This window comes from Oxyura jamaicensis, chromosome 2 (genome assembly GCF_011077185.1).
Source record: "Oxyura jamaicensis isolate SHBP4307 breed ruddy duck chromosome 2, BPBGC_Ojam_1.0, whole genome shotgun sequence".
NCBI classification, from domain to species: domain Eukaryota; kingdom Metazoa; phylum Chordata; class Aves; order Anseriformes; family Anatidae; genus Oxyura; species Oxyura jamaicensis.
In genome coordinates, this window is record NC_048894.1 from 60,458,928 (window position 1) to 60,481,913 (window position 22,986).

The 22,986-nt window shown below is 35.4% G+C and overlaps 1 protein-coding gene across 24 annotated transcripts in view; it reads right to left on the reverse strand.

Moving 5' to 3' along the window:
- Window positions 1-2,130: 2,130 nt before the first annotated feature.
- LRRFIP2 (LRR binding FLII interacting protein 2) overlaps window positions 2,131-22,986 on the reverse strand; it is a 55,703-nt gene continuing 34,847 nt past the window's right edge. For 11 of the 24 annotated variants that reach the window (XM_035317756.1, XM_035317757.1, XM_035317769.1 and 8 more), the window contains 13 exons: window positions 21,089-21,133; window positions 20,423-20,527; window positions 19,899-19,970; window positions 15,484-15,654; window positions 14,830-14,922; window positions 13,553-13,645; window positions 9,632-9,733; window positions 9,253-9,385; window positions 8,130-8,179; window positions 6,989-7,109; window positions 6,357-6,436; window positions 5,073-5,177; window positions 2,131-4,301 (listed from right to left, as the gene is read on the reverse strand). In XM_035317756.1, the coding sequence (XP_035173647.1) occupies window positions 4,191-4,301; window positions 5,073-5,177; window positions 6,357-6,436; window positions 6,989-7,109; window positions 8,130-8,179; window positions 9,253-9,385; window positions 9,632-9,733; window positions 13,553-13,645; window positions 14,830-14,922; window positions 15,484-15,654; window positions 19,899-19,970; window positions 20,423-20,527; window positions 21,089-21,133 (1,281 nt within the window). In that variant the 3' untranslated portion in view covers window positions 2,131-4,190. Of the gene's footprint in view, window positions 4,302-5,072; window positions 5,178-6,356; window positions 6,437-6,595; window positions 6,613-6,967; window positions 7,110-8,129; window positions 8,180-9,252; window positions 9,386-9,631; window positions 9,734-13,552; window positions 13,646-14,829; window positions 14,923-15,483; window positions 15,655-19,898; window positions 19,971-20,422; window positions 20,528-21,088; window positions 21,134-22,986 lie in introns of those variants that run through there. The other 13 variants (XM_035317759.1, XM_035317773.1, XM_035317760.1 and 10 more) reach the window with 8 other exon arrangements.

Here is a 22,986-nt window from a genome sequence, read left to right on the forward strand (position 1 = left end):
AGGGTCTTCTTTCTGACCCTTCTTGAAAATTGGCACAACATTTGCCAGCTTCCAGTCTACTGGGACCTCTCCAAATTCCCAGGATCGTTGAAAAATAATTGATAGAGGTTCCGCGATGACATCCGCCAGCTCTTTCAGCACCCGGGGATGAATCCCATCCGGACCCATGGACTTGTAGGGATCCAGGTGGAGTAGCAAATCCCGCACACGTTCAGGGTCAGTTGGGAGTTTGTCATCCCCACCGTCCCGGTCCTCCAGCTCAGGGCACCCTGGGTCCCGAAGCCCATCATCGGCATTGAAGACAGAGGCAAAGAAGGCGTTAAGCGTCTCTGCTTTGCCTACGTCATCGTCTGTGAGGAGACCTTCCCTATCAAGGAGCGGCCCTATGTTTTCTTTAGTTCTCCTTTTTCCATTTACATATCTAAAAAAACCCTTTTTATTTTCTCTCACAGACACAGCCAGCTTCAACTCTAGCTGTGCTTTGGCCACTCGAACTTTCTCCCTACAAACACGAACAGCATCCCTGTATTCTTTCCATGACGCCTGGCCCTCCTTCCAGTAGCGAAACACTCTCTGTTTCCACCTAATCTCCATTAGAATGTTCCTGGTCAGCCACGCCGGCTTCCTGCCCCGCCTGCCTGACTTGCGATATTTTGGAATTGCCTTATCTTGTGCTTCTAGGAGGCATCGCTTAAAGAGTGACCAGCACTGGTGGACATCGAGGCCTTCAAGAGCAGTTTCCCAGGGGACCTTGCTGACTAGTTCCCTGAGCAGCCTGAAGTCCGCTTTCCCCATATCTAGGGATGAGGTTTTGGTGGCGCTTTTCCTTCTGTCACCATAAATGTTGAACTCAACCACTTCATGGTCGCTATGACCGAGGCGGCCACCAATCACCACATCTCCCACCAGACCCTCTCTGTTTTCTAGCAACAGGTCTAGGAGGGCACCTTTCCTAGTTGGCTCCGTTAGCACCTGTACCAAGAAGTTATCATCTAGGTGCTTCATGAACCTCCTGGACTTGCTCGTGTCAGCCGTGTGGCACTCCCAGTTAACGTCCGGCAAGTTGAAGTCCCCCATAAGGACAAGGGGAGTTAATCTCGAGGCCTCTCTTAGTTCTGTAAAGAATAATTTATCGGCGCTATCATCCTGGCCAGGCGGTCTGTAATAGACTCCCACAACTACATCCCCTTTATTCGTTCGTCCCTTGATCCTTACCCAGAGGCTCTCAACTTTGCCATCGCCAACCTGAAGTTCCACACAGTCCAGCCCCTGCTTCACATACATCGCCACCCCACCACCTCGCCTACCCTGCCTGTCCCTCCTGAAGAGCCTGTAACCATCTATCGCAACACCCCAGTCACAGGACTCATCCCACCAGGTTTCGCTTATGCCGATGATGTCGTAGTTGCAGGACTGGGCCAGGACTTCTAGCTCATCCATTTTATTCCTCATACTGCATGCGTTTGTGTAAAAGCACTTCAGGTGCGTCTCCTTACACTCAGCACCTTGTGGATCTGACCAAAGGACCCCACTGGCACACAGCCCCTCTGATTCTAGCGTACCATCCCTTAGGTCTTCACCGGCTCGCCTGGTTTTAGCCCCTTCCCCCTTCGACTCTAGTTTAAAGCCCTATCTATCAGCCCTGCCAACTCCTGACCTAAGATCCTTACCCCTCTCCGAGAGAGGCGCATCCCATCCGGTGCCATCAGGCCCGGTGTAGCATAGACCTTCCCATGATCAAAGAAACCAAAATTCTGCCGGTCACCTCACTGCATTACTAAGTCACCTTTTTTTTTCTTTTTTTTTTTTTTTTTTTTTTTAAAAAAAAAAAAGTTTGTTAAATATCAATTGCCAAATTTAGTGCAGCTACTAAGCATCATAAGCCATGGTGGAGGGCTGTTTTTAAAACTTTAATGTACTGCATTACTAGACAGCCCCTTTTATAAATTCTAAGTCATTAGCAAACATTAACTTGCATCATAACTAATAGCACCATAAAATCGTACTTTGAAAAGCTAAGTCATTTTAAATTTTCAAACAGAAATGTTGGTTACCGTAAGGTCATAGCAAAAATTTTGCTGAGATGCAGGATTCTGAAATATTTACAAGGAAAATTTAATGATGAGACAGGCTCAATAAATCGTGTTTTTATTTACTGCTTTTCATTTTTATTTGGATCTGTCCCATATACAAAAGTAGTTCACATGGGGCTAGTGAAACAGTCTTCCAGGTAAGAATTGTTTTGGAAAAAGGTGGAAAGGTCTACAATTCATTCTTCCCAGAGTATTTCCCTCATAGTTCTTTTAATTGCTTTTTAAACTTTATAATTAAAGAGTCATAGTAAGTCACAATCCAGTATTATTCAGTTAGCGTAAACATTGGGAATCTCATGTTTTGTGTTCTTTGTCTGAATTTGTTTCAGTTCTCTTACAGCAAGACCTGGGGAAGCACCACAACTAAAATGGCTACCCTAACAGACCTCTGTAGTAAAAGGCTTTCCAAAAAACTAACAATCTTCATCTTTAAAAAGAATGTACTGATTGATGCTTTGCCTGTACTCCCAAGTTTCTCAGGATGATGGTAATTCTGAGCTGATAATTCCTTATCTGACTGTCATAGTTTACTACTGAAATCACACACTTGTTTGAGTGCCATGAAATATCCAGCTTCAGAGTGGTTTAGAGGAAGTGTACCAGAAGGTGTGCTCCCCACCATATATAAAATAAGGTTTAAGCAGAGGTTTGTTTGTACATGTGAACACCTTCAAAATCCTCAAAATATCCTTCCATCTTCAAAATACACATAGTAAGAACAACTAATCAAGACTAAAATGGTTTCTTATGATCACATACACAACATGAAAGCAAAGAGTTAACAGTACAGAGCATGATCCATCTGATCACCAAAATCCAATGGTCTCCTGTTAAAAGAGCAGGTCTCTGGAGATCTGCTACTTAAAAGGATGTTTCTCAACATGGAAAGCTTTTTCTAAACCCCAGAGGCATAACATACAAGCAAAAGGAAAGCAAACTACACTTCTGAAGTGCAGAGATGGCTGTTCCTTTGTAAAGGAGCTCTGGTAAAGACAGAACCACTAAAGCTCTGGATTACAAATGTCCTGAAATCTGCTTTGCTTTGAGAAATACTCCTGAATGGCAGCAATTTGCAACAGAAAAAGATCTGATATGAGTCCAAAAGAACGGTCCTCTTAGGCGAAATATCTGGCTCGTGCTGGCCTCAAGCAAAGGCTAACAGTGGCTAACATCACTTCAAAACTTTTAGATTAAAAAGACAGAAGGATATTTTTATGAAGACCAAAATTTACTACTCTGAAGACTTTATCTTGTTGATATCTCAGTATTTAAAAGAAAACACAAACATCTGGTTTTGGTCAGTAAAGTGTCCATTTAATAAACTCCTTAGCCGCATTTCCCATCTCTTCCTCCCACCCTAAAATTTCAATTCACACTTAAGCAGCAGATGACAAATTGATGGTGTACAAACAGAAGTTTAAAATCTGTACTCTTGTACTAAGAGCTTTAGGGGCTATTATCTGAGAAAATCACCTAGAACTTGGATGTGCCCATGCAAAAAAAGCAGATTTGTATATACAGTCCCTATTTTCTTATAAATTTAAATATTTTACAAAAATGCATTTTCAAAATGTATAAAGTTTAGTGAACACCCCAAATGTATCTTAAAATAAAATGTTATCTGATTTCAAGGGTTATTTCAACAATGAAGTTTAAATTGCACCAGATAAAAGGCACTTGTGCTGTGTGATGTCTTGAGCAAATGTATGTTAGTTGATAATACAGTGTCTTCTTGGATTCATGCAGTTGTCTCCGAGCATCAAGCATTCATTAAAGCAGCCAAAAGAAATCGTGAGTAAACTTGATTCCACAGTTCTGAGAATATTTTCTATCACTAGGTCGAACATACGGCATTGTGCTCCAGCTCTGACTCTAGAATCAAACGCTATAGAAAAATTGCTGTCATTCACAGGGAAATTCAAACTACATTTCATTCTCTCATAAGTTACAAAAAGATGTATGCCATTTAATTAGCAAACTAAAACAACGTTGAACAGCTCAGTGTTCAAGTAGCTTGTGCCAATGAAAGTCTGTATTTAAAAACGAGCCAGGGGCTAGTTATTCAAGGAGCAGTGCATTGTATTTTCAATTTCCACTTCACTGCTGAGATAAAAGCGCAGTCCTATTTGCCTTCATCTTCTCCAGCCTTTTCATTAAGTGGCTATTGGTCATCTCCATCTCTTCTATCTTATCCAGTGCTGTTCTTAACTATAAAACAAAAACAAAAGTTATCATCACTAAGTTTAATTGGACTTACTGCTGTTCATAAGACTTGACAGAGGAAATCAAATCAGGAATCTAATACAACAATTTTTTGTTTTTCTTTCTTTTAATTGAAGTACCACATAAGTTAAGGTATGACATTTTAACAGTAGCCAGTCATTACTGCAGCTAGACAAACCAGAATTCAACTGTTAAAAAAATAACCGTGAAGCAATTTAAACATGACACATTCATCCCCTGAACAGTTAGATGTCTGCAGCTTCCCATTACATGCTATTTAAAGGTAAGGCCCTCTCTACCACTGGTGCTAGTTGATGGATATGCGTATTCCCAGGGGTAGCAGGCATTACACTAGTCATGCAGCAGCTCCTAAGCAAAGGAGATCAAAGCACAGTTAAATACAGCTTCTTCCTAGATCCCTGTGAGGTACATGCTGGAAACTTTCCAGGCTAACACTTGACATATGCAGGATTGGCTCCTCAATAATATTTAATGGAAGGATTAGTTTAAGATCATACAAGTTATCACATTGAGAAGAAAATATAACTTTAGATCATTCCTTTCAAGGAAAATACTACACTGAATTGTATTTAATACTATTTTTATGTGCTACAGATGTCTTCTGAATGCAACAGACTTGGAGGCCTTCTGAAAACAATTAACAGCAGTAATGGAAGATTTAAAAGAGCTTGGAGGTAACAACAGAGCAGTTCAAGACTGAAAGTATACAGCTGAAAATGAAATGAAGTCAATTACCTCTCGCTGAAGCTTCCTCTTTTCAGCTTTGAGTTCATCTTCCACTTTTTCTGCATTTTCTGCTGCATTTCTGTATCTTGCAACCTGTCCCTCAAGTCGTCCAATCTGCAAACCCAAACAAGATAAAAGGAATGGTTACTCAGGTGCTCTACCCTGAGCTCACTTGCCAGCAGCTGTTCTTCCCTTTCCTAAAAAACACAATAATACAAAGCATCCTGGGAATTATCCATATCTCCCTATGGAGAAAGGAGGTTTAAATGTGTTTAGCAGCAAATGTAATTGTGAAAAGTGTTAAAAAAAACAATAAAGCTAAAAAAAAGTAAAATAAACTGTGGACAGAACTTGCAATACACCCCTTACTGCTTGTGTCCTCCTTTCAAGGGGTGCAAGAAAGAGGAGAATGGAAGGTAGCATAGGAAATATTTCAGAAGATAGGAAAAGTTATGGAACTAAGCAGAGAGTAGACTTGGATAAAGAAAATCAAGGATCTGGGAATACATGGGATTAAAAAGAACCTCTGAAAAGTGTAAAAGCAGAGACCACATGAAAATGCGAAGGAGAGAGGAGACTGTATCATGACATGATGTGAGAGGTCTTACACTGAAGCACGGAGTTCAGTAGCAAAGCAGGGACTCAAGAACAATTAGACAAATCCTGGTTGGAAAATGCAAGTTTTAAAACCCATTTGCTTTTTTGTTGTTGTTGATGATTGATTTTTTTTTTCTAGCTCCTTGCTATCCCCCCAAATCCATAGCACAGACTGGTAGCCTGCTCCTGTGCAAAAGACCAGCCGTGCATCTTCGATTCAAATTCTAGCCCTAAGTGACTTTTAAATGATCTACAGAGAAACTGCTCTATAGTACTGTGTTGCTGACTTGCACTGATTTTCTCACTTTGCTAATCTGTTATGTATGCACATGTACATATGTGTGTATATATAAATTCTTGAATTTCTAAGAGCAGATCAATATAACCTTCTTACAATTAAGCTTACATAAATAGGTTTTCTTAAAATGTTAGCTTCAGCCCGTCTTTATGTTCTGCTATATATATTCACATCTTAGTAACTTAACTCCAAATTTTCTCTTATGGTAAGACTATGCACAACTATTGATTTGCAGGAAATAGAAAAAAACATAGGTGTAGTGTTATTCTGTGCAAATCTCAAGAACAAGCACTAAATCAAATTATTAAATACATTTTCATAGCTTTTGTTGGAAAAAATATTGGTAAATGCCTGCAGAGAATGTGTAATGATATAAACAAATCTAAAGAAGGACTTACGTTTTGTTCCAAGGTAGTTATATCTTGTTCAGCTTTTGAAAGTTTAAATTTGTATTCACTAATCTGTCTGTTTGCATCTCCTAAAAAAAAATTTAAAAAAATGAACATATTACTCAAAGCAACTCTCTAAACTGGCAGCTTTCCTTTTAATTCAAATTCATTAGAAGACCATTTTACTCAGAAGCTTATATTCAGGGTTATAAAGTGGCACATATTCTTTCTAAGATCTTTGAGAGTAAGAAAATAAAATAGTTTTCCTGGTTTGTTTTTTCTTTTCCTTTAAAAAAAGAACATTAATTACTGCCTCTGTAAGAGACTGAATAAATTTCAGATGTATAAACACATATACACACCTTTTAAAACATAAAAATTTATATCAGTAAGCTCACCCCTCCAAAAAGAGGATCAATTCAATAACCAACACACCACAAAATGGTTTAAATCACAGTAGACATAATACCAGGAGAAATTCCCTGCAGGTAGGCATACCACCACCAACAACAACAAAAAATACCTGCTCGGTGATCTATTCATCCAAAGTACTACCAGTGCACAATAATACAGGAAAAAGAAGTTGGAAAAGTGTTTCCTCTCCCCAGTTAATACCTTTGAAGAGTAACCATTATACGTACTCTGCATTTCAATTAGTTGCAAGTCAGAACCATTCTCTAAGCCTATTATATCCGGATTCATGCCATCACTTTTAGAATATTTCTGTCGTTCTTCTTCCAATTGCATCTTCAGCTTTCTAACCTGAAACAAAAGTTTTCTTTTGTGAAAAATCAACTCGCAGGAGTTCAGTAGTAGTATACCTAAACATTCAATAGGTCAACAAGGCCAAGTAGTCCTGAAATGCCACCGGCTGAGATGGTTCTGTAAATTGGAGTAACAGAGCCATGCAGGAAAGGCAGGGAAGCCACTCCCAGAGGTCTGTGGAAGCAGTTCTTTCCCCATTGCTGGGTGACTGTCATCTGCATGTCAGTTTTGCAATGGGAATAGCAAACCTCCATTCATGATATAAATCTTTTAACTGATTTTCATAATTACGTAGCTATAGTTATATATGTTTGTATACATAAAAAAATATTTAATAGCCTTGATTCAACACTAGAATTTACTGGCATTTTAAACCAAATAGCCATAGTAAAATTAAGGTTTTTTCTCAGCAAAAACAGCACCATTTTGAAGTTGTAGTATGTTCAACTAGAGGCACAAAAACTAGTGTTCTTAACAAATGCCCACTTGATATGTTTTCTTGAATTCTCTGTTCTCAATACCGAACTGCATTGACTTTGCTCATACTAATCTTTTATTTAAGTAACTGAAGCGATCGAAGAAATAGTACAGCTTGGTAACTTGAAAGAAAGATACTTGAGCTTATGAGATTGTCATTTTATTGCATTTAGTATTTCTGAATAAGACAGAAGAATAACCAAGCATGTATACTAAAAAATTTTTGTTGTAACACCAAATTTTTTCTGTAGCACCAGAAATGGCAGAGTCAGCAGCAAGTTAGATTCCAGCTAGCTAGTTACTGAACTTAGGGTTCTCATTAACAACCAAGATCAAAGTCACATGGGTAGGGACACTAGTGAGAGGAGCTGATAATTCCCGGTAGTCATCCTGATTAGATGTTGAATATTTAGTTTGCTTTACTGCTCAAGTAATTTGATTAAACACCAAAGGTATTTAATATTTGTTTATTGCTACTATATTCATATTCTGTAAAAGGATATGCAAAGTTATGTTTCTAAAAATAATAGTTTATTTTACCTGGGACAATAGTTCTTCCTTTTCTCCAGCCAGTTTTCGTAGCCGGACATCTAAAACAAAATAACTCAAAGTAAAAAACAAACAACCCACAACCAGAAATATGTAACTAAGGATGTATTTTTCATAACTTTTAGTTCATTTTCAAAGTAAAACAAACAAACAAAGCTTCAAACAAAGCTAACAGCACTGTCAGAATAAAACCTTGTTATCCTAAACAACATAACACTTCATTAATAGTGAGAAAATTAAAAAACAATTAATTCTCTGTGTATTTGTATAACAGTTTTAAAAGTTAAGACCTGTGAGTTTAGTAATTCTTCAAAGTAAATTAACAATCTAGTGGTCAAGAACAGCGATTTCCAAAACAATTTACTCCTGGCGGTATACTCATTTTCTTGTCTTACTCTTCAAGACTGCTATCTCCTCAGGCAACGCACTGAGCTTGTAGAAAGCATGTATTTCTAGGAAGTTTTATAATTCCTGTTCTCAATCCACAAAAAAGTACTTGAGAAAGTGCCCACAGTAAAGTTTCAGTATCTCCAATCAGCCAGACAATCAGTAATAGCTACAAAATACACTGTCAAACAACACAATGCTAAAATTATAGCAGCTCACATGAAAATTACAACTCTGAGAGTAATGAAGCATAAAGACATTTGTATTTCACCATCATAGAATGACAACAGAAACATGTATCAAATTTAATTTGTCTAAACATTTAACTATTATACATAATGTGCAAATATAATGCAAGTGCACAGAGAAATTTTTTTGCTTGTTAACAGTTTTTCATTGAATTGACTTATGCACACAATCCAAAAGCCTATACTTTGGGCAAGTCTTACTTTTTTTTTTTTTTTTCCCGCCCCAACAGTAATAAAACAATCTGGACCAAAACAATGTAATCAGTTACAAATGTCCAGACATATCCTAATATATATATATATATTTTTAAACTCAAAAATACATGTCTGTTTACTCAGGACAAAAAAAAAGTTTAAAAGTAGAGTAAGCATGTACTCCAGAAGCATCACAGCTATCATTTTGTGGTTGCAAATCACAAAACAGTGAACAGAATGCAAAGAAGACTAAATAAGCTCTCTGTATTTTAGGATATTTTTACCTAATGGTCCTTCTCCTGCAGATTCCAAGACTTGAGCAGCTTCGTGTGATACAACTGTTATTGCACCAACCGCTGATTCATGGTTTACATCACCATTTGGTGTGCCATCTGGAATTATAACTAATCCGTGTTTCTAAAAATAAAAAAGAAAAATATTGTACTCATTCAAGACCAGTGCTAAAATGTAACTGGACAGAAAAGTTTTGAAAAAGCTTTTAAAATTGATTGAAACAGTTAAATGAAATGCTCCGTTTGTTCCCTAAGGTCAGGTTTTGAGATCACACGAGAACAGTAACCATTCTTCCTCTTTTTCATTGACCTTGATTTCATGCCCCATTACTGGATTTCTGTCACTATAAGGTAACTACTACCGACATACCTCTCCTCTCTTCATTGCTTCCTTCAGGTCAGCCAACTCCTCTCTGAGCTCATCTCGCTCATTCTTAATGCAGTCAAAGTAATCTTTCTGTCTTTCTAGGGCCTGGGTTCAGGCAGATAGCAAGAAAAAGAATGGCACAAAGAAAAAAGCAGATGACAGATAGCAGAGAGATTTTCTAAAAATAAAGAGCTTAACAAAAGTAAAGAAATTAAAAGGGGGTATTTTATATATAAAATATATATATCTCTGATAACTACCTTTTTACAATTCACATATCTAGCATCACTGGTAGATGTGTCTCAGCACAATTTTTTCTCCAAATGGGCCTTAGTAAACTCTACAATAAGTATCTATTTAGTGTATTTTTTTCATAGGCTTTGATAAACTAAACTGAATACCAAAAGAATAAGTGATTATTTTTATCATGGCCAGAAATAATTTTTGCTGGAACTCAATTGACAAAGATCCTAAGCCACCACATTCACTGAGATAACCTTTGTAGGGCACAGAAATAGAACTCTTAGCTCATAAAAGACCATTGGACATACAATTCTGTCATCCACTTAGAAACGCTAGGTTATAGTTTACTACTCACTTAAGTATAATCTTTACTAAAATCAAAACAATCACTTTTAGAGAAAAGTAGAAGCAAACACTAGCAGTACTACATTAGCACAAGAAAGAATCTCAGCTAAATGTACAATATAGACATTGATGAATTTGCCTGCCTATAGTGCAGCTCTGTTACTTGGCAGTTAATCAGACATTTTCACTTGACTGGGCATAATCCAAGTACTCCATTCAAATTCGGTATTGCATGCATTACAGATCATCCTGACCACTAAGCAGATGCTAGAGCATGCACATGTTTTGCAAAGAAAATTATTTAACTAAACTTTGTGTCATGCATGCATGTTTAGGAAGGAATGATACCATGAAAGAAATGAAGGTGAATACCATTGCACTGATTGCAATTTCTCCACATGACAATTGCAGTATGCTAAACTTTAATAATTATGGAGAATCTGTATATGAGAGCAAGATTTCAATTTCAACAGAAAAATTTTAAAAGTGCAGTTGCACTCAATTACTAAATATTAACACTGAATCACCCGTATTTTTAAATGTGTGAAAGCATTAGTTGTCACCTAATAGTTTAAGGGTTTACAAGATGTCCTATTACTTCCTAACACACACTGTATCTCCATAACTACATCATAAATAGTGTGAAGAACCTTAATTAGTGCATCATTTTGTGTTCCACTTAAAGATAGGACTTTGCCATGTTTGAGGCATAGCAGGGAGTAGGAAGTATGTGGGGGGTGATTTAGACTCACCCATATGGAAGAGTGGACACAAAGGCCCAAAATCACATTCCAGATATAAATCCTCTGTACTTGGCAGTGCCCTATGATGCTGCTGACCTTCCTAAAACACCCTCTCGATCCTCCCCCAATAAACAAAAGGGCTGGCAATCAGAAAATGTTGATGGAGAGAAAAAAAAATAAATTTCTATAACCATGCATCTTTGCCTTCGGAAATATTAATAATTCAAAGTTGAAAAACTTAAGTAAAGCTCATAGTTCTTGTATACAGAGAGGTGATATTGACAGATTTTGTACCAAATCTACTGCTGGAATTCTTCAATGATGAAGATTAAAAACCAATACTAAAATCAGACCAATTAAGATCTGCGGGTATCTTTTAACATATCGGTATGATTAAAATATATCTTCTCGGCAGAATGCAGATTTATCTGAGGTTCTATTTACTAAATATTCCAAAACATTCACAAAATAGCTGTATATTTCAGGAATAATCTAACCTTGAAGTTATAGTTCAATAACCTCAAATTGACCAGAGTTAAAATCACGTACAACTGTAAATTTCAATCATTTTATAGAACTAGGACAATATAAGGAGGAAGATGTAAAACTGAAGTTCATGCTATCTTTGTTCTGCTTGCCTCCCTTTCTTCCTCTGAGGTAGCAGTCTTGCATATGCTTTAAAAATAGGTTATAATTCTAGTCCAAGTACCCCTCTGTGAAGCTGAAATAGAGTAAAATTAGCAAAATAACTCAGTACTGGGGAGAAAGACATAAAAACTGTGAGCTTTAAAAAAAAATATTAGGTAATGTGAGCAAAAAAAGACAATGACATTATTACATTTTTAAGAATCAAGAGATTTCCAATTTGAGATAATTAAAAAATAAAATCTACGGAAAAAAAAGAACACAGACTGAGAAAAATATTAGCTTCCAACTTAGTGACTGTCCACTGGCACTAAAAGAAAAAATCTTTGTCAAACTAGTTGATAGTTCTTTGAACATTAGATAGAGGATATGCTCTGTACAAACTGTGGTGACATATTTGAAAGAAAAAAGGGATTGCACAAACTGGGACAGTCCAGTAAACAAAATAATGAAGAGTAAACATGGAAGAAATATGGTCAAATAATTTAAAAAATAAGAAAAATTCTAAAGACTGTTCAGGAAAAAAAAAAAATAAAAGTTGAAATATCACTTTATGATGGAAAAGAGGATTGCAATATGGACCAAAAGACTGAGACATGAAATAAATATGGACTGAAGATAAGAGAGTATAACTTTTTTTTTTTTTTTTTTTTTTTTTTTTTTTAATCGGGCACCACAAGCTAAAGATAACTTTATGAAATGACTTGAGCTCCAGTGAATACAGCAATATTCAAAGAAAATTGAGTATGTCAAAATCCTGGTATAAAATTATACCAGTAAAAGAGAGAAACAGCCCTAGAGTTACCGAAGGACACTTCCTTTCTGAAGGCTATCCACAGTTAACTCCCTCTTACCACCAGGCAATTTATTTGTGGCCCAGAACAGCTACAAGTTCAGGGCTACATAGTTACTGTCTCAGAGTCAGGCTGACTCTGAGACAGTTTTATCAGTTTTTCAGTTTTGGACTGCCCAGAAGCAGAACTGACATACCCTGCCTGAACTAAATTAGCTGTACAGCAAATACTGTTTTCTTCTACCTGTACCACCTTTCAACCTACGCAGGAGCCCTACAGACACCCCTCAGAAGGGCTGACACTGCCAGTGTTTTGATTCCAACTCTAAACTCCAAGAGTTGGAAACTGTCTTATCACAAAACTAATGCACAATGTCAGCCTGGTTCAGTGTTGCATCCAAACTAAGGCCCTAGAAGGATCAGGAATGTGATACAGAATTGTGCAAGTGTGGCTGCAGAGTCATTTTGTGTCTGGTCGTAGTCTTAGCACCAGGTATGTTAAATGGAAGCATGCTTAACAAATATTTACTGAGACTTCCCTGCATTTTGATCCTTAATGCCTACAGCTCCCTGCGTTTTCTGATATTTTGGTTCTCTATCTTATTACAAATAGTGGAAAGCAAATCATACTAAAATTCACAGATTCCTGTGAAAACTGCTAAGACAATGACAAAGGTTGCAGCCAAATCACTAGCAAAGTCTGAACTCTGTTTAAGTTCTGAAAATTATAGTTTACCTTCATGAAGGTTAAAGGTTTTTAAAATAATTTAAATGTTGTATTAAATATTCATGATATGCATCTGTAGGTCAATATATGGAACCAGACTTTTTTTTTTACATTTGTTAAGAATTAGGAAACTGTGACTTTAAGTCTTGATTACAGGTAAAAAAAAATAATGCAAAAAGGATACAATTGTGTGCATAACAGTTTATTATGTTATAGATTTAGTATTATTCACCATTACGCAAGTAAAGATAAAGTGGAGCTAATTTTCTTTCTCTAACAAGAAGACAGACTGCAAAACATTGTGAATATTCAAATTGGGAGCAGCCTTCATTTCTTTGGAGTACACAGCATTCCTTAGGGGGAAGAGGGATATCTGTCTACTTCTAAAATTTAAAAAATACCTTTCCCCCCACATATTTGTTTCATACCCCTATTTTTTTATCTTTCCAATTAATTGTCTCCTGGAGATCAAACAGCTCTTTGGTTATGCAGTCTATATTCTGCTGCATGCGTTGATTCTCCTGTAGTAAATAGTATGAGGGAAAAATAAAAGAAGAAAGACAAGTGAGGAAATGGGGAAAAACATTCAAATAGATAAAGGAAATAAAATAGTAAAAGCCAACCAAGGAGTTTATGAGCATGAGGTTAAAGAAAAAGGGTGTGACTGAGCGTAACATAGTATTTTCCCTTTAAATTCAAGCAACAGAACTGTAATTTTATTCCATCGTTTCATATTGATTGCAGAATTTATTACAGCTAGCACTACTTCTCTTTAGTAACAGTTCCCACTGCAGACTGGGGATAACATCCTTTCTTTAGGAGAACAATTAACCTTGGGGTAGTTTTCATATACCTTCAAGTACTGCTTAGTAGCAAACACCCCCCACCCACCCACCGCCCCCAGCCCCTTCCCAACATATTCTGTTACTTAGAAACAACCTTGTTTATGGAATAAGACCTAAGGGGAACTGCATACATATAAAAAGCTTTCCACATTCATGCTTATAAGTTACTCAAATACATTAGGAAGTTCACTGCCATGGAACACACTTTAATTATGTAATAATAGTGTTAATGCAAGAAACTTTATTAATGGACTTCTAGTCTGTACTTCCATTCCATAAATTCGTCAGCAGCAAAATATATAAATATCAAATGAATAAAGCTACTATTTAGCCAATGCCAATAAATTTAAAACATTTTATGCTTGCAAGACACTGTCCGTTAACAAAAAAAATAGGAATAAACTTCTGAGAAGCATATTACGTGTATGATGTAATCTTTATCTAGTCTGCCTTCATAGCATTGCAACTCCAGGCAAAACCAGCAAAAAATACCAGTAGTTTGTACACAATTTAGAATAGTCAAGTTGCAGTATCTGTTCAAAGAAATTTAGAAATATAGCAAATGCACAGGAAACGTTAACAGAAGAACTAAACCAAAAATTTCATCATCAAATGATATTGATAATGAAATTGATCAATTGATTCTGATATTATCAAGGATAAAAATAAGCCCTTAAACCTTACAATTATGTCTAAGGAACTATTACCATTTTAGAAGCTGGGGATGATGTTTAGTCTGCAAAAAGGACTTTGGGAGTTACTAATTAAGATCATTTTGTGTATGATAACTATCCCTGCTCAAATCTTATACTGTTCTTATTTGCACAGGCTCTATCATTCATTATCACATATCAACATACCTCTATCAATTCATCTCTCTGTCGAAGGCCCTCTTTAAGTTCATCCAGCTTATGCTGTAGAACACTGCACGTGTGTTTCTGTCGTTCCAATTCCTATGTCAAATAAGTAAATAAATCATGAATTTATTTGTGGTTTGTCATACATCTTAAATATGAAGTTTAAAAAAAAATACTAATCTCTCTCAACAGAACATTACCTAAGAAATTCCTGCAACAGCTTAAGAAATTCTAACTACCTAGTGGCTAAAAATAAAGTAAGTTTTAGGTAAGTTCTCCAGATACTTACTATAGAGAAGATTTCATTTAATAAAATTTGGAGGGGAGAGAAAAAAATGTGATAAAGGTTTATGTATAAGATTAGTAAGAAAAAGACTCAGATACCGAATTTATCTTCATATTGTTGGAAAAGAGCTGACACACAGATTTTCCCTTTCCAAGAAAGTGTGACAGAACACACTCTGTTCAATTCAAATGAATATATTTAATTAGTGCTTGTTATTAACTTTTTTTAAAAAAGAACTTAAACTCCATAATAGATAAAAGATCTTTGCCCACTAAGATGGATATACTTTTCTGTGAATCCATTTCTTACTAAGAATTGCAAGCTTGCTATGATTTATTTTGTTAGTGACCAAAAAAAAAAAAAATCAGTACCTTTGACTTCTCTTCATTTTCCCTGTAGAACTCAGCTATCTGTTCTTCTTTCTCCTCAATTACATCCTTTAGAGTATCCACTTGGTAAACCAAATTGTTTTTCTCATTATCTAGTTGAGCATTAGAAACCATAGCTTTTTTGTATTTTTCTTCAACTTCAGCTAGTGAATCCTAGAGGTAGCGGAAAGTGTTACATTAGTCTAACTTTAAATATAAAGTTATTTTAATTTAATTAATTTTTAACATTAAAACTAAAGCCTTAGCTGTTTCACAAACTCTGAAAACATTTTTGTTTCTGAACAATTATTTGTGTCATGTCTTTAGAGATATGAAGTCACAGTTTGATTTCAATTGTTCAGGTTATGTTATACCCAGCAACAGATAGTTATCATTACAAAAGTATGAACATTACAAGATAATATTCCACTTGAACTTTCTGCTTTGCCACCTTCATAACTTAACTTACAGGAGCAAAGAAGTATTATTGTAGCTTTACTAAATTTTCAGTGTATGGACAGGAAACCACTTCAGAATTCAGCAACAAATCTGACAAAACTCAGACAGACAACTATAAAAGACTACAGAAACGTCTCTAAGAGTAGCTTTAACTTAATATTCATTACTTAAGTAGTGGTCTGTACTTCAGATTATATTGAAACTGTTTTATCTTCCTATTTCTATAAAAAATAGAATATGCCCTAGAAAATTTCATAGAAAGTCATGCATAAGTATCATAACATCCATGTTTAATTATTTGTATTATGACAGTGGACATATGACATGGCAACAGAGGAAGAGCACCAAGCCTGAGTTTTCCAGAAAACCTAGAAGTAGAAGTAGGGACTAGGATTTTAGGGGAGAGGCTGGTAACAATCTGATTCCTAAAAATTAAAAATAAAGCTTAACCACCAAACTCTATTCCATGTCATGATGAATCTTCATTTTGAGAAAGCTGTCTGTAAGGTGCGTATCTTCCATTTTATAATTGCATCAATTATATACGCTTACACCTCTGTTTAATTCACTGAATTCAGGAATTTTGTGCTGGAGAAATACAGTATTTCAGAAACCCCAGAAAAAATAATTCAAGAGTTGTACAGATCAGAAGAGAAAAAGACAACATAAGAAGTAAAAAGGTAAGGAAGTACCATTGTTATCTGGGAAATATTAAACTCCAAGTAGCAAATAAGATTCAGGATAAGATGCAAGAAAATAATGAAAAAATAAATATCATCTGTAAGTAGATTCAGGTAATTTAAGTTTTAGATTAAAATCACAGAAAACTTTTTTTGATGATGTCATCATGATAAATCCTGTAAGAACTGGTAAAACAAAAATGTCAGAGACTGTAACCTTCCAAAGACTTCCAAACAATAATTTAATATAGAGGAAAAAGGAAAATAACATTAAAATGAATTCTAGGGTCCTTCTATGGGAATATACAAGAATTAACAACAACAAGAAAAGAGCTAGGAAAAAATGCCTGTTATTGATTGCTTCTGTGAGGGTCATGAGTGTAGTCATATAGTGATTTAGGTTGGAAGAGACCTCTGGGTACCATCTGGCCTAACGTAACTGAAGCAGGGCCAACCAAAGTCAGGCTGCTCAGTGCTTTCTCCAGTTCATTCTATATGTCTCCAGGGATGTACACTGCCTTCCTTGTGGAAACTTCTTCTTGAAGTCCAACTGGAGTTTCTCTCCTTACAACACAACTTTTTTTCTGTTACACCTTGCCCTATCATTGTGCACCTCTGAAAGGAGCATGCACTCTGTCTTCCCTGCCTCCCCCCCATCAGGCAGCTGAAAACAGCATCTTAATAAAAACCATTTCTTCCTTACTGTATGCCATGTGCTGCAGGACTCGAGTCACCTACAAGCACTGTAAGAAAGAAGCAAACAATGACAGTGACAGGTGTCTAACAGCCTTAAAAAAAAAAAAAAGACTTGCTTGAAGCTTAAAGTTCAGATTAAAATGTAAATAATTACATCAACAGGGAAAAAATCTGCAGTCATGGAAGAGGGAAAAAATAATTTTGAGACAGAAGAGTGACAATTGCTTTCAGGAAAAAAAAAAACACGCTACGCTTAAGATTCTCTGATCAATTAAAAAAATGGAACATTGCTAATATTTCTTTGGAACTGTTCCTTTTTTTGAGGGAAGACTTGCACATGTTCCCTATAGCACAAGAGTTATTACATACAGCTTCAGTAATCTGCCAGTCTTGCAAAAAAATAATACGGGTTTAGAAGAATTTCTGAAATGCATGCATGTGGGAACAGACTGGAATGAAAATGGATAATAAGATTCCATATGAAACCTATGTCTATGAAAATACCACCGATAATTCTACTAGCAATGACAAAAGGCTATGCAAATAAGCCTGTTTAGCTAGAACAAGATGATTAAACCTAACAGACATCAAGACAGCTCCATAAAATGCATAAAGAGAAAAATACCAAGGAAAGAGAAAGAATTCATTTCTAGCTGACACAAGGGAATACGGAGAGAGTAAGCAAACAGAGACATCAAAAGATTTGAAGAACTGACTAAATCAGAACAGATTAGTTTATTGGGCTGATAACCCAGCAGGTTTGTAGCCAGGTAAAAAAAAACAAAAAAAAAAAAACACAGTACTACAAGGGTTGGGCAATCACAGAGAGATGCTGGTAGTGTTACTACAGCTTACTGTTACTCAACTTCTGGGAAAAACAAACAAACAAACAAACAAACAAAACACTTGAAAGAGGTAGAAGCAGGCATCCTACTAGACCTTCTAACACACAAAAGACAAAACAGCTAAAGCAGAGGTTAAGGAAAAGGCATTGTCTTCTTAATTAGAAAGAAAGGTTCCTGAAAGAATGTCTCTGGATGGCAATATAGCTTGAGAACATATTATTCCTTATTATTAATAATAATGTGAAACAACAGCATAAAATGAAATTCAATTTAGTAAGCTCAACATAGGTCAAGATCTCACTGTCTACTGTACTCCTGTGCTCTCTGGCAACTTCAATGGATCACATACAATAAATAACAGCACCTAGTACTATGATTCAGAACTGTAGTCTTGAGACACTGGCAAACATGCTTAAGCATTAGAGGAAGATAATTCTGAAAATACGACGCAACCTCACATTTTATTGAAAGTTAGTACAATCATGGCTATGTCAAACAATCTTGCCATTCTTCAAATTTGTTAAGGAAAACTTAGAGAGCACCAAGAAATACAAAACTATCAAAAAAGGAGCTTTTTAACAACTTTACTGTTTCAAGTCCTTTTAATAGTCATATAGCAATATGATTAAAACAGGATTAGAATGTCTGAGCCTCTAGCTGTTTGAAAGAGGGTTACTTATCCTCTAAAATTCAAATAATTTTTTCTACGCTAAACAGCTCAAATTACGTATTTTCTCTTCACTATACCATCTAACATGCTTAATATGGAAATTCAAGGAGCTGTTAAATTGCTCTAGTAGCAAGCAGCATTCATTGAATTCTTTCTCTGTATGGATATAAAACAAGTATGCCAAGAGTTCTTTACTTTTATATAGAACCATTCACAATTAGATAACTGGAAAGAGAACAGAACAAATATCCTGAAAAAAAAAGGTATTGTAAGCCACGTAATTTGCTGTATTCAGTTTCCCTTCAATGCAGAAGGGAGGAAACCAATCATACTTCAGATTAACTGTAACCTGTAAATAATGTGCAAATTTACGTAAGAAAAGCATACTTGCTTAAACAAGCCAAAAGAGACAAATTTCATTAACCTAATACTGAAAATACCAACCTATATAGAGAAAGATAACTGAAATTGCAAACCACAAGCATCAAAGTTTTATATATATATATATATATATATATATTTTTTAATATATATTTAATGGCACGCTACAAATGATGTGATCAAAAATAACCTTCTCCTGCAAGCAATGTGGCTGCACATCTTTCAAGAATATTACCTCAGTTTTGCTTTATAAAATGTAGTACTTCCTGAAGACTGGAAGACTAATTCTTAAGTTCTTTGTTGCAACTATATCTTATTTCTCTCTTCCACATTCAATATATAGCAATTACTTGGAATAGATATTTATTTACAAACAAAACACCGAAAAAAATAGATTAAATCTCTCATAACCTTGCCACAAAATACCTGCTAAAATATATAAGTCAATACTATTTTTAACATAAACCAAATAATAATTTTGAATGTATATTGAGATAATATACTTAATATCTTTACCCATATGACAAACTTAACCTGATGCTCTCTATTTATTAAAAGTTAGGCACATGCTTTAAGGAAATTAAAAAAAACTTGTTAGTAAAGCCTTATATAGTTAGTGAAACCAGTGATATCTCCATTACCCCAAAATACCCATACAGAATGCATGCTGGGGAAAAGCCCTGATACCTTTAGTTCTTTAAGTCCCTGCATGTATCTCCCTTCTACATCGTGTATCTGGTCCTTAAGATCATAGATATCCTGCAGGACATAGGAATGAACCATTGCATAAGAAGTATGGGGAAATAATTTACAGCTGAAAGAGCATTAAAGGGTTTATACAAATTTCTGTCAAATACCAAAGCCTGCAATAATTTACAGAAACGATTTAATTCATAAAAATTAGATGGAAATTAAGATTTTGTTTATGTCATTGAATCCAAGCCATGAGAATTAAAACAGATCTCAAATAGGACACAATTATTTCTAATTGACAAAAATTCCTGTATTAAAACAAGCTAAACTGTCAGCACCATAAATAATTATAAACATTACAAATGCAATCATCATGAGAAATAAAAAAGTTTTCCTGCAAAAGTTACATTCTCATAACTTTTTCTTACTATTAAGAAACAAACAGTTTTGTAACAAAAAGAATTCCTCGTAACCCCAAATACAATCTTAAACTCAAGTTCTCTGAAAATGCAGTTTACCCGTAATTCACTGAGGGAGGCATCAGGATCCAGCAAACTGCTTGTATCTCCACTTCCTCTCCTAGAAGAGTTGCCACTCAGAGGAATTGAATTGCGAGATGATGGCTTAAAGAAGGGAAAACAACGTATCAGGTACAATACTGGGATTTCTGGTATACTTGACATTACTCTTTTTAAAATTCCTTTACAATCATAAATAACTTTTCTCTTGTTTCAACTGTTTCTTAATATTACATTAGAGACAGTATTTTCCTCTGAATATTTTCCAAAACTTATGTTACTTCCTGGTGAAACATAGGTTTCTGTTTGCCATCGCCTGGTACATGAGCAGCTTACACAGAATAGGAACACAGAGGTTATGTAGCAGCACACAAAAAAACTAGAGGACTTATGAGTTATTTAAATATTTCAAGTTAATTTCCAGTTTTCTATTCAGAAAGTGTTCGCAAGGAGGCTGTCAGTGCTGGGAAAACACTGCTAAAATTATTTCTGCCAAACAGGATTCAGAATGTTTTTACAGCCCTAGTATCTTAAAATACTACCTCTCCCACTGCGTATTTCTCCCAGAAAAAGAATTCTGCAAGAAACCAATACTTGCTAGAAGTAAGCAAAAGAGTAAAAGTATTTTAGATTTTATTTTTAAAGTTTTAATTTCAAACTTCTTACCCTTGAAAAAATTTCTGAATGTGATTTTTCACTCTTTTCTTCCAGCTGAAAAAGAAAAGGGAAAAAAATTACAACACACCTTTCGCAATGACAGACTACAGAAGCACTAACTTATTCTGTTCAAAGATATTGCAAAATATTTAAGAACATGAAGTGAAACAAGAAAAAAATCCAGAGGTTAACATACATCAAAATATGGTAACAAATATACAGCCTCAAAACAGTTTTTACCTTTATTGCAAAATAAATGAGTGCTTCTAAAGAAAAAAACAGAAACTTTTTTTTTTTTTCAAAGTATTCCAGAAAGTCAGTATTAAGGTTAAAGTACTGAACATCAAAACAAGTATCACTACTTTAAATTTGAACATAGTAGTGACTACAATGTTTGGTGGCATAACAAACATGAAGTTTCATGCAAGTGCACTTCAGACAATCAGTAATACCAGCGTGAATAACTTAGTTATTAGTAAACACATTTTGTACTTCAAACTCTTTGGTAAAACCAGAAATTACATCAGAGCAACAACAATTCAGGTGAAAACTCTGAATTATTTAATAATTTCAATTCATATTTTTTGAACTGAAACCTGAGCAGAAGAACAGACTAAACCTAAATTTTCATCTAGGAACCTTCGACAAACCAAACTCGCATTGCATATTTTCAACATTTCTATGAATCAAACTAGGTAAAACTAAATGAAGGCCACAACTCATTGATATATTGCCTAAAAGCATGATCTTTCTAAAATCTTGTTTCTCCAAAAACATATACGTTGCCATGGGTCTGGGACTAAAATGTGAAAGTCTACTATAACCACAGCACAAACAAATGTTACACTGTGAGATCTATTTCCTTCTGTTATGATTTCTACAGGTCAACAATGCATTTCCATGGCAAATTCATCATCTCCAATGACACCTGCAATTTTAATTTGCAAATACTTGTCACCCTTGTGACGGTAAAAATGATACGAAAAATCCAACTGATCTCAAGTATCCATTTGGAAAAATTTAGAACATTATCATATTCTAAATTTACATTAAGAGTATGTAAACTACATTGAATATGCAATTCTAAATTACATTTACATTATAACAATGATAAAAAACAACTGAGAAGACAGTGTAATTGCCAGTCTCTGCCTGCATATTTTCTCCCTGCAGAATATTAGCTTGAGAAAAGGAGTTTTATTAAGAAGAAAATAAGAGCTCAGATTTAAATTGGATAAATGACTAGTCTGTCAGACTTGGAGCATATATAGAGATATATTTTGCATATTACTGAAAGTTACCTGGCACTTTAAGAATATTAAATCATATAAAAGTGGACATACAAAAGAAACAGTGATCGTAAGGATACAGTAGCAGTCATCTGAACCAGCCTCCCATTCAAAGCAGAATGGCTCTGAACATAAATCTAGGTGAACCATGCCTTTATCTAGCTAGCTTCCACTAGCTCCTGAGGATGAAGTCTCCAGCCTTGGTGTAACCCGTGATAGCAACAGTTACCTCCTTGTGGAACTTCTTCCTAGTCTTTAGTGTGAACCTCCCAAGGAACACAAACCTTGTGCGACACTGCTTGGCACAGCTCAGAAGAGCTGGGAGCTGATATACATCCCTACGTAGCCTTCCCTCTGCACAACTAAACAAGCCCAGTTCTCCTGATCTTTCCTCTTACAGCATATGCTGGCCCTAACCACTATTTCAAATACATGACGAAGAACAGGAATTCCCCTATTTTTTCACTGTTAAGCACAAAAGTTCTGACTAAAAGTAATGAAAATTTTTAGAACTAATAGTTACAATAAAGAAAAGGCAGCTAGGTTGGTCATTAAGGATACTCACATTAAACAAATGCATGGGAAAACTGCCATCACAATTTTCCTGTGATGAAAAAT